At 38.6% G+C, this 17,455-nt stretch overlaps 1 protein-coding gene across 2 annotated transcripts in view; it reads left to right on the top strand.

Annotated features, from left to right (window-relative positions):
• Window positions 1-12,858, top strand: part of ZNF292 (zinc finger protein 292) — a 31,242-nt gene extending 18,384 nt beyond the window's left edge. For both annotated transcript variants that reach the window (XM_079970276.1, XM_079970277.1), the window contains 3 exons: window positions 1,362-1,498; window positions 3,113-3,254; window positions 4,799-12,858. In XM_079970276.1, coding sequence (XP_079826402.1) covers window positions 1,362-1,498; window positions 3,113-3,254; window positions 4,799-11,932 — 7,413 coding nt within the window. In that variant the 3' untranslated portion in view covers window positions 11,933-12,858. The remainder of the gene's footprint in view (window positions 1-1,361; window positions 1,499-3,112; window positions 3,255-4,798) is intronic.
• The last annotated feature ends 4,597 nt before the right edge of the window (window positions 12,859-17,455 follow it).

Below are 17,455 nucleotides of genomic sequence, written 5' to 3'. Positions count from 1 at the left end.
CTCCAGCTAGCTCAGTGGAGCTTTCCCCCTCTCTTCCCCTGTACCTGCCCCAGATCCTCCCTGGAGAGTTGGGAGAATGCCCAGAACAGCATGGCAGGGAGGAGAAGGAAGATTGTTTCATCTGGCAAGCAGAAATATTCTCATTGGTGGTATATTTAATTCCACCCATTGACTCTTATCCCTTAAAAAAGAATTGTTGAGGTGTTTGCCATATTTTATTATATGGGGTTCTTTTCGTTAATGTATAGTACCCAGTATTTGGGTATAATGGCCTTTAAATTGGAACAATTGGGCATAGAAAGGTTAGGAGGGAATTCATGGTTTTGAATAATTCTGGGAGATGAAGGTTTTCATGGAAGCTCTTAAGATAAGGGGTAATTAAATATGCTCAGTGGTCAGTCTTTGAAACATTCATATCTGTTAGACCCTCTTTGGCAGTAATCAGAAAGGAACTGACAGCCTTGTTCGAGCTTTTGAAGAGAAATGACAAAATGACTCCATTTGGCATTAATATCTTTTAAAATGCCCTTCCTCTTTCAGCATTAACCACACTACCTGGTGAATGCTAAGCTTTTGACTACCTTCAAATCCTTTAACCATGGCTGGCATTGATCTCAGCGCAGATGCTCTGCTGCAGTATTGTTAAAGTTGAAAAGGGTTAGAAGAAAGGGGTTCTAGTACTGTATAAGGAAAGGAAGGCAGTTCATGAACTTGCTGAAGCCAAGAGGTTGCTCCCAGTCTCTTAACCAAAATTAAGTCCTTTGGTTCCTGGAGTCCTTTCACTTGGATTATTTTATATTTGGGAATGATTTGTCCAGGTCCTTACAAACATAGGGTAGGATTTCCCCAACAAGACCTATCAGCAGAAGCCCTGCACAAAACATTTAGCTTGCACAGTGGGGCTTTTCCCCTCTGCCCACCCATGTGTGTTGGTAAGGCAAATCCCCAGAACAGTACTCAGAAGGTGGAGAGGTTATTCTGTTTGGCAAACAGAAATGCTTGCACTGACAGAAGGATCAGAAGAGTGTGACGTTAAATTCCTCCCATAAACTAGTAAAACATATACATAGAGACTTAAGTGTTTTTGTCTGTGTTAGCAGTATTTTCAGTCTCTCTGGATAAGTGTAATAGAAGATGCTGGTGTATAAATTTAGGAGATCATTGAGATGATTTATGTAATGTATAAACTGTACAAATTAGATTTTTTTATTTTTGAAAAATAATCATGGTTTTTACATAGACTGTCAATGTTTAAAGCAATTGCTTAAACTGCTGATATGTACTATGCATGTTTTGATGTAATCGGATTTAATATTTTAACTGAAAACAAATTACTTAATCTTTTTTCCCTCACTCTTCAGATTGCAGCTATAGACTGCAAAGATGCTTTAGAAATGATCTGTAATCTAGAATCTGAAGGAGATGAAAAGAGTGCTCTTATTTTATGTGCAGCATTTTTATCTCGTCAACTGCAGCAGGGAGAGATGTATTGTGCATGGTAGGTTTGAATCCTTTGAACTATGTTAGTTAGAATATAAAAGGTAAAGGTAAAGGTACCCCTGCCCGTACGGGCCAGTCTTGACAGACTCTGGGGTTGTGCGCCCATCTCACTTAAGAGGCCAGGGGCCAGCGCTGTCCGGAGACACTTCCGGGTCACGTGGCCAGCGTGACATCGCTGCTCTGGCCAGAGCCAGAGCCAGAGCCAGAGCCGCACACGGAAACGCCGTTTACCTTCCCGCTGGTAAGCGGTCCCTATTTATCTACTTGCACCCGGAGGTGCTTTCGAACTGCTAGGTTGGCAGGCGCTGGGACCGAGCAGCGGGAGCGCACCCCGCCGCAGGGATTCGAACCGCCGACCTTTCGATCGGCAAGTCCTAGGCGCTGAGGCTTTAACCCACAGCGCCACCTGCGTCCCTATAAGTTAGAATATATTATACAGCAAATATACAAATGGAGTAATGGAACAGAAATATTATAAAATTGAGTATTTTGTCATAACTTGTGATAGCTAGTGCCATTGGTGTCCATAATTTATCCTAATTAAGGATCAGATAGGAGATCAAATATTACAAAGCAACCGTAGTTTTACCTCTGTAGGAACCAAATTCTACAGCTCTTAGCAGACTGATGTAATAGAAGTTAAGTTAATATATCTAAAATTCTTACCTCATCATTGTGAGATTTTATTATACCAGCACATTTCCAAGTACTATGCAGTGAAATGACTAGTAGACTGCTCCTTGTGAACATAAACCAGAGCATATTTAACGCTGAAACGTGTTTCCTTACCATTTATATCTGTATAAGATAGATATTGAGTGTTAAGTGGGAAAATATAATACTTGGAATGAAATGCTTAGTCATGAAAATGTTAGCACATTTAACATTCAGGATTTTTCTGTAAATTTTATTAAAATAAGATTTCAATCACAAGTTCAAGAATGATGGATTGTAAATCACTCTTAGTTTAATGCTGCTCAAGATGCATTAAGCAAGCCAATTTCCCCATCTTTAAGTATTCAGAAAGAATGACTTGCTTTCCATGTGTCCAGGCATAGTTTAGGGTACTTTAAGTCAAACAGTTCTCTTATATAAATAGAAGTGTACTTCATTTAAATGTACTGTAATCTTTCTCCTGTTTTTGGCCAAAATATAATGCAGGTAGGCTGCCTCTGAAGCTATTGTTTTTCTTTGTATTCCAACTGTTTCCAAAATATCCCAGTAAGTAGAAGCTGCAGGGAATTCCCAAGGTGCCATACTAGCAATTGTTTACCTTCATTTATAGGGCATGGGGCTGCCACCTCTGTTGCATTGCTTGCCAACTCCCAACCCCCTCCCTCCACCCCTGCCCACTTGCTACCCCTGCCAACACACTACCCTCCCCATTGTGAATCCCCATCCTTCCACATCTCTCACAGCTCACCCCAATCCACTGTGAGAGGGTGAGAAGATGAGAAAGTCTTTCATCCCATTCTGCCAGGAGGAAGTGTGCCATTTTGAAATTCCCACTTCCTTCCAGCAGCAGTGGAAAAAGGAGAAAAAGACACACACCCGCTTCTAGTGACTACAGTGTTTCAATGTTAGTATAAACTTTGTAAATCTTGATTTTCAGGGAACTGACACTCTTCTGGAGCAAACTACAGCAAAGGGTGGAGCCTTCTGTACAAATATATCTAGAGAGATGTCGTCAACTTTCTGTGTTAACAAAGACAGTGTACCACATTTTCTTCCTAATTAAAGTAATCAATTCAGAGGTAAGGATGTGCAGTAAGGTTATTCGTGATGCTGTGAATTGAAATCCACTTGGTAGTGACTTGCAAAGTATAGTGCACCTACCTTATGAAAATACGGTTCTTCGCACTTCCAACTATGGTATCTGCATGCGTAAACTAGCAGTCAGAAGTTCCTGTGAAGCATAATTTCCTCTTGTCTCAGAGAATGCTGGCATGACAGTGTGCACTTTGCACTTAGTATCTCTGGCTGTCAAAAATGTCCAAAACATTAACATTTGCTTAGAACATCTTTTAAAGAAAGGGAGGGAGGATGAGCCCATCTGTGGGAGAGAGCTTGTGGCTTTTGACCATTCTAGATGGCCTTGACTCCTACATCAGTTTTAAGAAATAGAAAGATTGCATTGGGTACAATACAGCCAAATTTTGCTCACTCTGTTTCACTAGCATCCTGGGTAAAGTATTTATTTTCCTGTTATGTTTATATTTCTAGGCTATTTTCCTGCCCAAAGGCCAGTAAACCAGGTTACAAATAAAAACAGCTCAAAATTTAGAAGTCAACAGCTAAACAAAATAAAGAAAAAAAAGTCAAATGCAGAGCAGCACCAAAACAACCTCCAACTGTTAAAAAGCAAACATCAAAATACAGCAAGAAACCAGGCCAACATGAAATCAAGACCAAAGGAACAATGAAATAATAAAACAGTTGTAACAGAACAGCCTATAGTGTGGAGGTAATACAAGTATAGGGGAGATAGTTCCACATCCTGTTTCAGGATGATGTGGGCAAGTGGAAGTTCTTCCAGGGAATAGGTCTTAGTAGGTCAGTTGTATTAAAAAATTAGTTTGGGACCTTAGTTTGCTTGACTCTGCCTTAAATTGTATAGCGATGTCTGCCCAAGAGTTGCTAAAGATACTAGGTTGGATCCAGAGAAGAGGACATTTGTACAAGTAGATTTTCTTCATGTGTCCTTCACATGAAATGCTATATGATACTGCTGTCTGATTTCAGCTCATTCATTCCCATTCCAGCATCTCATCTTCCAGCCATCAGAAACATTTTATTTGATGGATGTAGGTAGCTGCAATTTGGGTTGGGAAATTCTTCTCATGCAAACATCCTTATGCTTACGTTTCTCTGGATACAACCCAGAGATGTTTGAGAATGGCATTTACAGGTAATAGCTCTGATAAATGTTGAGCCTTGCGGGACACAACTGAATTAAGGACAAAGAAGTTGCTCTTTTCCCCAGTATTATTTTTTGTGCTTCTATATATTGTAAGGCAGTTGCTGGTTTCACTTAATAATTATGGGGTTTTTTCAAGAGTTTGCAACAGGACCATATAAATCAAAAACTGAATTCTATAACTGTTCCTGGAAGAAGTGATTAATTTTGACAAAATGTAGACCATTATCCATTTAATGCAAAAATATGGGTTTTTTAATTGTATGTTTAATGTTCAGATGTAAGGGAAAGAGTTTGAATAATCATTTATAGAATTTACTGAAATCAATTGTAAGCATTACATAATGTTTGAAATTACTTTTTAATTTGTCTCTTTTACAGATCGATGCTGCTGGACTTGCAACGTGCATTGAACTTTGTGTGAAAGCATTGCGTTTGGAAGCCAGTGAGAATACAGAGGTCAAGATTTCCATTTGCAAGACTATATCTTGTTTGTTGCCTGATGATTTGGAGGTTAAACGTGCTTGTCAACTGAGTGAATTTCTCCTCGAGCCAAATGTGGATGCATACTATGCTGTTGAAATGCTATATAATCAGCCTGACCAGAAATATGATGAAGAAAACCTTCCAATACCAAATTCATTACGCTGTGAGCTCTTACTTGTATTAAAAACTCAATGGCCTTTCGATCCAGAATTTTGGGACTGGAAAATGCTAAAACGTCAGTGTCTTGCATTGATGGGAGAAGAGGCATCAATTGTATCATCAATAGATGAGCTGAATGACAGTGAAATGCATGAAAAAGCAGAGGACTGCCAAGATGAAAACAAAGAAACTTTAGTGAATGGACTTTCTGGATGTTTTGATGAAGCTACAAACTTACTTAGAAGCATTAGAGATAAAAAGCAGAAAAACCGAGAAATAAAGAAACTGAGAGAGCGAGGGTTCATATCTGCTAGATTCAGGAACTGGCAAGCATACATGCAATATTGTGTGTTGTGTGACAAAGAATTCCTTGGACATAGAATAGTAAGGCATGCACAGAAACACTACAAGGATGGAATCTATAGTTGCCCGATATGTGCACAGAATTTTAATTCTAAAGAAACATTTGTTCCGCATGTCACACTACACGTTAAGAAGTCTAGTAAAGAGAGACTGGCTGCAATGAAACCACTGAGAAAATTAGGAAGACCACCTAAAACAGCAACCACTGGTATGAACAAGAAGAACAATACTGTAGTTAAGCAGGAACAACGGCACATAAAAAAGAACAGCCTTTATGCAGCAGACTTCATTGTTTTTAATGATAATGATGGTTCTGATGATGAAAATTTTGAAAAAGACAAACCTTACATTCCAGAGATAACACCAGTTCAGAAACCATTGCCTGTCAATGAGTTTACATGTCCTGTTAGCTTGTGTAAGAAAGGCTTTAAATACTTTAAAAATTTGATTGCACATGTGAAAGGTCATAAAGACAATGAAGAAGCTAAACGGTTTCTTGAAATGCAGAGCAAAAAAGTCATTTGCCAGTACTGTAGACGCCATTTTGTAAGTGTTACCCACCTCAATGATCATTTACAGATGCATTGTGGCAGCAAACCCTACATCTGTATCCAGATGAAATGTAAATCTAGCTTTAATAGTTATGCTGAACTTTTGAGTCATCGGAAAGAGCACCCACTCTTCAAGGCAAAGTGTATGTTTCCGAAATGTGGGAGAGTGTTTTCAGAAGCATACTTACTTTATGATCATGAAGCACAGCACTATAATACCTTCACCTGCAAATTTGCAGGTTGTGGAAAAGTTTACCGCTCCCAAAATGAATTAGAAAAGCATATTGAAGACCATACTAAATCATCTGAAAAAATACAGCTGTCTGATGGTGAGAATAATTCTTCCCAACCTTTAGAAGAAAATGAGAATGCAGAAGAAATCCATCCAAAAGAAACATTTGTTTTACCACCTGAAAATGGTATAAATATCTGTGCCAAAGCAGAAAATTATGTCTCAGATCAGTACAAAGATGAATCTCTCAGGACTGAGGGAACAAAAATGCCAGCTAGTGTACTGGAACAGATTAATTCAATCTCTGTAGAAAGTGTGGAGCAACCTATACCTGCTCCTCCTGCAAAGGCAGAACCGGTAGCTGTGGCCAGCAGTGTTTTGATGCCTCTTCTAGGCCAAAGAATTAGAGAAAACATGGCAAGAAAAGGTAAATTACCTGCTTTGAGTAATAAAATAGATACTGGTGCATCTGTAGTCCAACAGTTATGTCCAACAGTTGAAGATACTTGTAATGATCTTGCAGTGTCCCAGGAAGGAAAGGAACATGACTGTGTTGGTGAGTCCCAAACAGTTTCCATGCATTCAGTTAAACTTGAACCTGAAGTTCTTGCATCAAAAAGCCCTGAAAAAGAGATAAGTCTTATGTCCTTCATGCCGAATCAAGTAGGCTGTCAAAATTTACTCTCTCCCAAACTTCAGATGGAAGAGAGCATTAAGACTGCTCCCAATTTTTATAATTTGCCTCTAAAGACTTTAGAAGGGATTGCACTTGCTCCAACCCAGAGCAACCTCGGCACTCCATTTGTTCCAGTCATACCACTGGCAGCTCCAGTTCAGAAGTTCACTTGCCAAGTTGATGGATGTACTCGAGTTTACAATTCTTGCCAAAGCATTGGCAAACACATGAAGACAGCCCATCCTGATCAATATGCTGCATTTAAGATGCAGCGCAAGAATAAAAGGAGTAAAAAAACAAGCAGTTTGCAAAACCTGTCAAATGATAGCAAAATTGTTTATTTTTTACCATCACAAGTATCTACTAGTGATGCTTTTCTTCAACAAGCCAAGACCACTTCAAATCCCCCTTGTACAAGCCAACTGCAGCAGCTGTCTAACGCCCTTTTTCCAACACGTCTGGAAAGTATGACTAATTCCCTATTACCCAACATGGAAAATGTTATAAATATAGGTCTATCATCCCATATTAAAAGTGAAACAGAGAATACATTAGGTGCACAATTGGGAAGTTTGTCCAGTGCAACTTTACCTTCACAGCTGGACGAACTAGAAAAACCAGTTATGCCTCTGAACATTGACAGTGGTTCAGATCCTTTCCTTCCTTTACCTTCAGAAAATGGTCCAATTTCTCTCTTTCCTTCTCTTGCTGATAATGGTCCGAGTTCTGTTTTCTCGCAAATGGAGAACAATACCAGTCACTTTTCCTCCCTAGAAGGAAACAATAACTCTGCTTTTACAAAAGAGGAAAGTGTTGATGTGCTCTTCCCTTCACAAGTAAATAATGAGAGTAACTTCAGTGAAACCACTCCGCAACTCCTTGTTTCAGAAAAAGCAAAAAAGGTTCGTAGGCGAGATCCAGATGGAAAAGAAAAGAAGCCAAAGCGTAACAAGCGGGCAAAATGGCCAGCAATAATCAGGGATGGCAAATTTATTTGTAGTCGATGTTATAGGGTTTTTTCTAATCCTAGATCACTTGGTGGCCACCTGTCTAAACGCTCCTATTGTAAGCCCCTAGATGAATCGGAAATTTCTCATGAAGCTCTACAGCTTAATGGACAATCTTCTCTTCTTGCCAGTATGATTCTTTCTTCAAATGCATTGAGCTTACAGCAGCAACAGGAGCCAACTTTTAATCCAGAAGTGTGTTTTAAAGAGCCATCATTCCTTCAGCTGCTGGCTACTGAAAATCGGTCAACTGCTTTTTTCCAGAACTTGTTTCCACGGACTAATACGACTACCTTCAATGCAAGTGAAAATGAAGAAGGAAATGAAATTATCAAACAGGCCTTGGAAACCGCAGGCATTCCAAGTACTTTTGATTCTACAGAAATATTACCACATGTAATTACAACTAGCTGTATCACTGGTACTACTGAAATAAATGCAACAGTTTTGCCAAATCCAGGTGTGTCACCTTCATTACCAACTACCTTGCTATCAGACCAAAACAGAACAATTAACACCAAAATTTCCTCAGTAGAAGAATGCAACAGCTTACCAGTATTTCCAGATGACTTAATACTTAAGACTATTGAAAATGGCTTATGTTCCAACTTGGTTTCTAATTCTACTGCCACAGCACATAATTTTGGAAATAATACTTCACGTATTTCAGTCATAAGCAGCATCAAAAATTCAGAATTGAGTAACTTAAAGAAAAAGGGGGTCGGTGGTTCGAAGAAAAAGAAGAAAGCTGCTGCTGACATTTCACAGAAATTAGTAATTAATGATTTGTCAACATTGGGGCTTTTAGCCAGAAATGCTGAAGAAAATGTGCAAATATCGACAGAGAATCTCCAGTCAAATGTATTGACAAAATATGAGTCTCAAGTGTTAATGGAAAACCTTACACAAAAACTGAGCAATGTGGACAGCGAGTTAATTGCCAGTGTCAAAAAGAACTTTAATACTAGTCATGACACTCATGAAGAAACAGTTTGCTTATCAGTGAAATCTGAAAATGACAACTCTCAGGTCACTCTAGATTCCTGCATTCAGGAAAATTCCAATTTGGAGATTTCAGAGCAGAATGTAATTGAAAACTTTGAGAAGACCCTTGAAATAATTAAAACAGCTATGAACTCTCAGATGGTAGAAGTTAAAATGGAAAACCAGGAAGTGTCAATTGAGTCATTGCAGAGTCAGCAAATCAGTACTCCTGAGTGTACATCAGAAAACCCCTCACAAACTGTTCAACCATCCAACCTTGCGCAACACATAGCAGACATACAGAATGTCACCCTTGATAAAATTAGCCCTTCTAAGTATGACACCTCTCACAAAGATGATATTCAGATTATGGAAATATTAGAAGGTCTGAAAAAGCTGAAGTTAGAAAGTGAAACTTCAGGTCAAGTGTTTGACAGTATAATTCATTGTCTTCCAGCAGATTCACTACCACAGATTCTTGTTCCATTTGTAACAACTGAGAGCACTTCTGTCCAGCCACCTTCAGAAACGCATAATCGGTTCAGTGAAAAAGCCCATAAACCTTTTATGTGCCAGGCCCCAAGCTGCAGTTACAGTGCTATGACCAAGGATGCATTATTTAAACACTACAGCAAAATACATCAATACACTGCAGAAATGATACTGGAAATTAAGAAACACCAGTTGAAATATGCACCCTTTAAATGTGTTGTAGCTACCTGTCCAAAAACATTTACAAGAAATTCTAACCTCCGGGCCCACTGTCAGCTGGTACATCACTTTACAACAGAGGAAATGGTAAAACTAAAACTAAAAAGACCCTATGGGAGAAGATCCCAAAACAAAACTGCAAACTTAACACCAAGGCCTGTTGAACTAAAGAGTATACCTTGTGTGCTAATGGAAAGTGCACAGGAAGCACAATTGACTAAAGATCTTGAAATAAAGAAAGAAGCATGTATAGAATCTGTGAAAGTGCCCGAAATAGTGGTGCCAGAGAGGGTGATCCCAGAGGAGGTGGTGCCAGAAAGTACACCAGATGTTTCTGAAAAAATGGAAAAACCACCACAAGTGGTTACCATTCCTCCTGAACTTTATAATGTTGCCACACTAAAAAACATACAGGTACAACCCAAAGTACGCAAAATTAGAAGACATAGGAAAGAAAAAGAGAAAAAACACCCCAAACCAGCATGTAAAACTTTAGAACTTCCTACTAGTTATAGTCCCTACAGACCTTACAGATGTGTACATCCAGGTTGTTTTGCTGCTTTTACAATACAGCAGAATTTGATTCTTCATTATCAAGCTGTACACAAATCTGATCTGCCCTCCTTCTCTGTGGAAGGAGAAGAAGAAAGTGAACCGAGTAAAGATGAGGAGTTTTGTAAAGAAGAAGACTGTGATGAAACTGAAACAAATGTAGTTGTAAAAGAATTCAGATGTGAGGTGAGAAATTGCTCAAGGATATTTCAGGAAGTCACTAGTCTTATTCAGCACTACATGAAGCTTCATGAAATGACTCCTGAGGAAATTGGAAGCATGAAGTCAGCCTTGGATGTTGGAAGATTCCCTTGTGATCAGTCTGAATGTAAGTCATCCTTTGCAATGTATATTAATTATATTACTCATTTAGAAGTGGATCATGGAATAAAGATAAAACAAACAAAAACAGAGGATGGCATGTACAAGTGTGATTGTGAAGGCTGTGATCGTATTTATGCAACAAGGTCTAATCTCCTACGACATATTTTTAATAAGCATAATGACAGGCATAAAGATCATCTGATAAGACCGAGGCGATTCTTGACACCAGGTCAGGAAAATATTTCAAGTAAGGCTAATCAGGAAAAAACCATGAAAATTAAGCATAAAGGATTAAAATATAGGGCAGGAAAGCATGGAAACAAAATATCAATTAGGACTAAGCGAAGGAAACTTATAATTGTAGAAAACAAGAACTCAAAAATGGGCCAGATCCATGAAAATAAGGCATATACTTTGAAATGTGGGAAGTATGTGTACTCAATAAAGAGTAGGCATGATGCTTTATCAGAATGTTCAAGCACTTTGGTCACACAATATCCATGTATGATAGAAGGCTGTTCGTCAGTTGTCACAAGTGAAAATAATATAATTAGACATTATAAATGTCACAAGTTGTCTAAAGCATATACATCAAAACACAGAAATATCCTAATTGTCTCAAACAAACATCCTGATTTAATGGAGAAAGAAGTATCTTCACAAAATGAGGCAATTGAGGACAAAACGTGTGATGCAGAATTGCCGCCACATTTGTCTGAAACCCCTGAGGACTTGAGAGCCTCTACACCAGTGGCACAAAATGAACCTGAGAAGAGTGAGAAGGATGAAGTGGATGAGCTTGCAGAAATGTTCATTACCAAACTTGTTAATGAGGACCTCACAAGTTCAGAGAATCATGGAAAGCCGCCTTCTGATGTAAATAATGACTGCCAAGAAACTAGTTCTTCCCTTTCGGAAAAGCAAAACGTAAATGGTAACTTAAAAAGAGCAAACAAAGAAAAAAATCCTCAGATTAAAAAGCGGAAAGTTGAGAAACAGGAAGAAGTCTTAGCTGTTGAAGTAAGTAGTGTACGGAGAGAGGAGGAAACGGCTGTCGCTGTTCAAACTGCTGAAGAGCAATCCGCATCTTTTGACTGGAGTTCATTTAAGCCTATGGGATTTGAAGTATCTTTCCTCAAGTTCCTTGAAGAGTCTGCAGTGAAGCAAAAGAAACCTACAGATACAGCCTGCAATAGCTGTGGAACCAGAAAAGGTTCTCATTCAAACTCAAGAAAATCTAATGACAAGTCCTCGTTTGCAAGAACACGATCATGTTCTGAAAGTGAAATCTCTGTACAGTTTGCTAACCCATCACAATTTCAGTGTAGCGGTACTGTAAAAATAGTTTTAGATAAGACTTTTAAAAATTGCACTGAGCTTGTGTTGAAGCAGCTTCAGGAAATGAAACCTATTGTCAGTCTGATAAGACTTGATGGACATTTGGAGAAAAATCCAGAGGTTACAAAATAATCGGGTAATATGTGTGGACTCTATGTTCTGATGATTAATGTCTAAACATGACCTGTACTGCATTTTTTATTTTATTTTAGTAGGAAGCCATTGAGCATGAGACTATTTCTTAAGGTTTTCTGTTGAAGTGATTTAACCTAGCAAAATCATGACAGTTGTCATGTAAATTTCTTTGTTTTTATCCCTATGGGACTTGGAACAGAATCATTGTTTCAGTTTTGTAAATAATTGATCAGAACCTCAATTTTTTATCAGATTTTTGTCCTTTTCCATGACTCAAATATTTGTGTATTGTCTGTGGTATTTTTCACTGGGTCACAGCTCATATATAACAGTACTTTTTATTTGTAGATACATTTTTGTATATATTTATTATTGTAAATCATTTGCTGCTGTTAGCAGTCTGTAAGTCTGAAATATTAAATGACACGTTTATATTCAGAATTTTAATTTGTAACTAAGTGATCCAGTTTTTAAAATATTCTTTTAAACTTTTTAAAGTAACAACTAGGTAAGTCTACCATATCCAGTTTCGTTTTGCATAAAATATGTGTACAGGAGAAGAGATTGATCAGATCACACTTAATTGGTTAAAATACATACTGACACAGTTGTGTTTGTAGCTTGAAACATCCAATATCTTTGGATGGTATTCATATGTACTTAACTCAAACTTTTTCCTATAACTGCATTTGCATTGCTTTTAATTGGATCGAAATTCTTCCACTTCCATAATATAATGGAAATGTAAATTTTAAATAGTTTGCTGACACTGAAGATTTTAAACAACATTTTGGTATTGAATAACCCATCGTGAATGTGATAGAAAATTAGTAGTGTGGAGCAGTGTATATTTTTGAGGTGGTGATTTGTGAAGTAGCCCAGTATTGCCTTAAATAAAATCACATTTCATTTCTTGTTTTATACATGTTATCTTACAAAGGTCCTTTTTGTTTTTGAAATTTAGATTTATTTATAGGGTAGCATCTACAACACAGCTTTGGAAACAGTCTTTTTTAATGAATGCATTTTTACACTACTTGTTTTGATATTACCACCTTGGTATCTCTTTTGTAAAATATATACTATAACAGCATTAGAAACACAATATTTGCTTTTTCAATGGAAGATGAGAGTTTGTGCTCTTCCGAGTATAATTACACAGCTTTCATAATAGATGACAGCCTCTCTTCTCATTCACAGTTACAGTAGAAAATGTAAGTTTCCTTCTGCCTTTTTTAGAATTAAGTTTCCTTGTCATTTGAAGTTTACATTACATGCACGCAAATATACTAATAGCACATCAGGTTGATGCAGGGTAGTACTAAGGCAGAGAGACCACTGTCTCATCCACCATATTGAGCTTCACTCAAGATGGCCCTGCTACTGAGGCATCAAACAAATGACTTCAGGCTCTGCCTAGTATCTCAAAAACTTCTTTCCCAGCAGCACAGCAAGGGAGCAGTAGGTGAGAAAGAGGAATTAATGATGAGCTGGTCCAGCATAGACTTATTCCTTCACTTGACACCAGTTTGAGACAGATTATTAGCAACCCAGTACTTGCCATCATGGTAGCAGTAAAGATTTGTATTTGAGCTCAAAATACTTGTTCCTGCTTAAATGTATTATGTCACCAAGGTCAAAATAGAAGTGTGATACTGCCATAATAAAGAGTACATGTACACACAAGCCAGAAAAAAATAAGCACAACTTCCTTTTCATATATAAATATATGGCTGATGCAGCTGGAAAAGGATTGAATTGTGTTGGGTCAAATGGATTCTCTTACTGATTGTTAGACTTCAGTGAAGCCTATAGTAGATAAAACTGACTAATTTATCTTCTGCAGGTTATCACTATTGCATATTTCACTTGATAAGTTGAATTTGAATGTTAAGTATGGATAACATACCTGTTTCTAATTTTAAAATGTCTGTTAAAGGAACAAATATGCAACAGTAACCACTTTCTCTCCCCCCACCCCCCTGGTTGTGCCTGGACTCTTCAAGAAGCATTGTTTGGTCACCATACTTCTCTCACTCTTGCTTCATGAAAATACTTGAGGGATTAAAAGGAGGAAGAGGCAAACATGAAAGGAGAGGCCCTCCTTTTTTCTTTTTTTGTCCCTCCACAAAAGAGTTTGTTAATATGCCCCTCCAGATACTGTTGGTACTCCCAACATTTATGAAACCTAGCCAGCTCCAGTGATTAGAGGTAATGGAATTTGTAGGTGAACAACATCTGAAGGGGCTCAAGTTCATCATTCCCAACAAGCTCACATAATGTTGTCTCAGCCTTTTTTATGCTGTGTGATCTAGAAACGGGTAAGAACATGAGAGCTTCCTGGATCAGGTCAGTAGCCCGTCTAGTCCATCTTATTATCTCAGTGGCCAATTAGATGCCCATAGGAAGCATACAAGGTAGACCTGAGCACAATAGCACTCCCCTGCAGTTTCCAGCAACTGGTATTCAGAAGCATTCTGCTTCTGATTATGGAGATGGAGCATAGCCTTCATGGCTAGTAGCCACTGATAGCCTTATTTTCCACGATTTTGTCTAGACCTTTTTCAAAACCATGCAAATTGGTGGCCATCACTTCCTCCTATGGGAGTGAATACCATAGCTTAACTATGAAGCAGTACTTTGTTCTGAATTCTCCCAACCTTCAGCTTTGTTGGATGTCCACCCTATTCCTGTGGGAAGCCCAAAGAAAGGACAAAGCTTTATGAGACGGGGAGAAAAACTCCTCTGCCCACTTTCTCCATGTCATACATAATTCCATGCATTTCTATCATTTCTCCTCTTACATGGCCTTTCTCTTAACTGAAAAGTCTGAAGTAATGCAACCTTTCCTTATCCTCTTGATAATTTTGGATGCCCTTTTCTGAACCTTTTCTAATTATAATATCACCCTCAGGAGGTTATGGACTCTCCTTCTTTGGAGGTTTCTAAGCAGAGGTTGGTTGGCCATCTGACATGGATGCTTTAGTTGAGATTCCTGCATTGCAGGGGTTTGGACTAGATGACCTTTGGGTCCCTTCCAACTCTACAATTCTATGATTCTATCTTGTTTTCAGGAGACCAGAGCTGTATGCAGTATTCCAAATGTAGTCATACCACTGATTTGTATAATGTAACGGTATTGGTAATTTTAGTCTTACTTTCTTTCCTAATGATCTGTAGCATGGGATTTTTTTCTACAACTGCACATTGGATTGCCACATTCTGGCTACCTGCTATGACCCAGTCACTGCCAGTTCAAACCCCATAAATGTATATGTGCAATTAAGATACTTTGCTCCGTTTGTCACCTTACACTTCTTTACGTTGAATGACATTGGGCATTTTACCATCCATTCCATTTGGAGAGGTCCTTTTGGAGCTCTTCACAGCCCCTTTTTGTTTTAATGACCATGAATGATTTTGTACCTGGCAGATCTGGCCACCTCACTGCTCACCCCCAACCCAGACCAAGCGCAGGTGTGTTTAGACGATGGGACACAAAATTGCACTTGTGGACAACTTATGAATGGCAATTTGCCTGACAACCCTTTCTCCCCGCCCCCTCTCATCATAGTTCTTTTGTAGAACCCAACAAATTGTCCAGAATAGGGTATGAATGCCCCTCCCCATCCTTCTGCAAATAGGAATCCCTATTGGTTACCCTCTGAGCCCTGCTCTCACTATCACTGGCCAAGCATCCACCCTTAATAACAATCATTCTATCATAGTTGATGTATCTTCATTCAGGAGCTCCCCCCAGTTTTTGGAAAGCAATCTATTCGGGGGGGGGCAGTTATCTGTTCATTAGGCAGTTAGAAAGAAGTTAGCCCTCAGAAGAGTTGGGAAAATTGATTTTGTAAGTCAGAGGCCTTGTTTGTTAGGAAATTGTATGGGTGCAGACCCCAAAACCCACTTTTGCCCTCAGCTATTGGATATATCATGTTGATGTCTGTGTTCCCTTCCAAAACATCATGTAGGAAAAGGCCCACAGACATGGCAAATAAGATACGCTTGAATACAATTAGAGTGGTGAAAATCCAAATCTTCTTCACTTTAATAAACGGTAGTTTTTTTAAAAAATACAAAACTGAAGTCAGTGTTCACATGGAAATAACTTTAATGTGTTTACTTATTTCATATTTTATTTCAGCAAAAATTGCCTTGATCTAAATTTGCTGACATCACACTGTTGCTCAGAAAAAGTGGAAGCAACTTGCCAGCTAGCATTTAATATTCTGGGGTGTGTTAAGCTTATTTCTGTAAAAATGTCATGAGAATTGTATATGTATGCTTTGTAACAAAAAGGTAATTGATTTAATAGCCTTCAACAGTGACCTTTTTTGTTCTTTGACATTTTCTCATGTCAAATTCTCATGCAGTGCTTTCAGATGAGCTTTACCAGAGCCATAGCTTAGTGGTTGAGCATGCAAGAAGGTCATAGGTTTTATCCCTAAAACCTCTGGATGGAGCTGGGAATGCTCTTTGTCTGAACCCCTGGAGAACTACGGCCAGTCAGGGTGGATAATATTGAGCTAGATGAAGCAATGGTCTGGCTAGTTATAAGGCAGCGTTCTGTGTTCTTGTGCCCTTGGATAAACTACTTGTAACACCACAAATCACCAATAGCTTATTGTGTTCTAAATCTTGGTAGACGTTAGACTTAGCTGCCTTATTTTATTCCAGACACATCATTTTGGATTTCAAAGCCAAACATACTGGGAAACTTTAGCATTTGATTCTCCTCAGTGTGTTTATGCTGCTTTTCTGCCCAGAGTGGCTTACAAAAATGAAATCCAAACACAGGCAATTAAAATCCAAGAAAACAAAAACAAACGGCAGCAAAATTAACTTACAAAATTAACGAGAACAAGTTTTCACATTCTAACGGGTGAAGTGGGAATTGATCACAAAGAGCCCATCAAAGAAAGATATTTTAACAGTCAAGATTAATATTGTGGGAGTCAGCATCATAGCTGTCAACTTTTCCCTTTTCTTGCAAGGAATCCTATTTGGAATAAGGGAATTGCCCTTTAAAAAAGGGAAACTTTAAATGCTTTTGACGCCAATCATTTTAGGTGTTCAATGATAATAAGCAGCACTTAGAAGTGAGCTCAGAAACTAACAAAACCAGTGCAGGTCAGCCAAAATTGGAATTATATCCTGCATGTTAAGGGCTATGCTCCTGCTCACTCCACTAACCAACCCGCTGCCATTCCTCCCACATTAACACAGCAGAGCTCCCCCTTCCCATCCCATGCAACTACTAAGCTTGCTTTTTCACATACCCAATCCTATTTCTGAAGCCACTTTGCTCTTCTGTTTTCACCTTCACCTCCATGTCCCCCCACATTTTGTGCAACCTTTCCTTGCACACTAACCACCCCCATGGTTAACTCCTGCATCTTCTTACTCCCAAACATTGCAACTACAGTGGTACCTCAGGTTACTTATGCTTCAGGTTATATACTCTTCAGGTTACAGACTCTGCTAAACCAGAAATAATGCTTCAGGTTAAGAACT

Source organism: Podarcis cretensis (genome assembly GCF_951804945.1).
Source record: "Podarcis cretensis genome assembly, chromosome: 3".
Lineage (NCBI taxonomy): Eukaryota > Metazoa > Chordata > Lepidosauria > Squamata > Lacertidae > Podarcis > Podarcis cretensis.
This window is presented reverse-complemented; position numbering and strand designations above follow the sequence as displayed.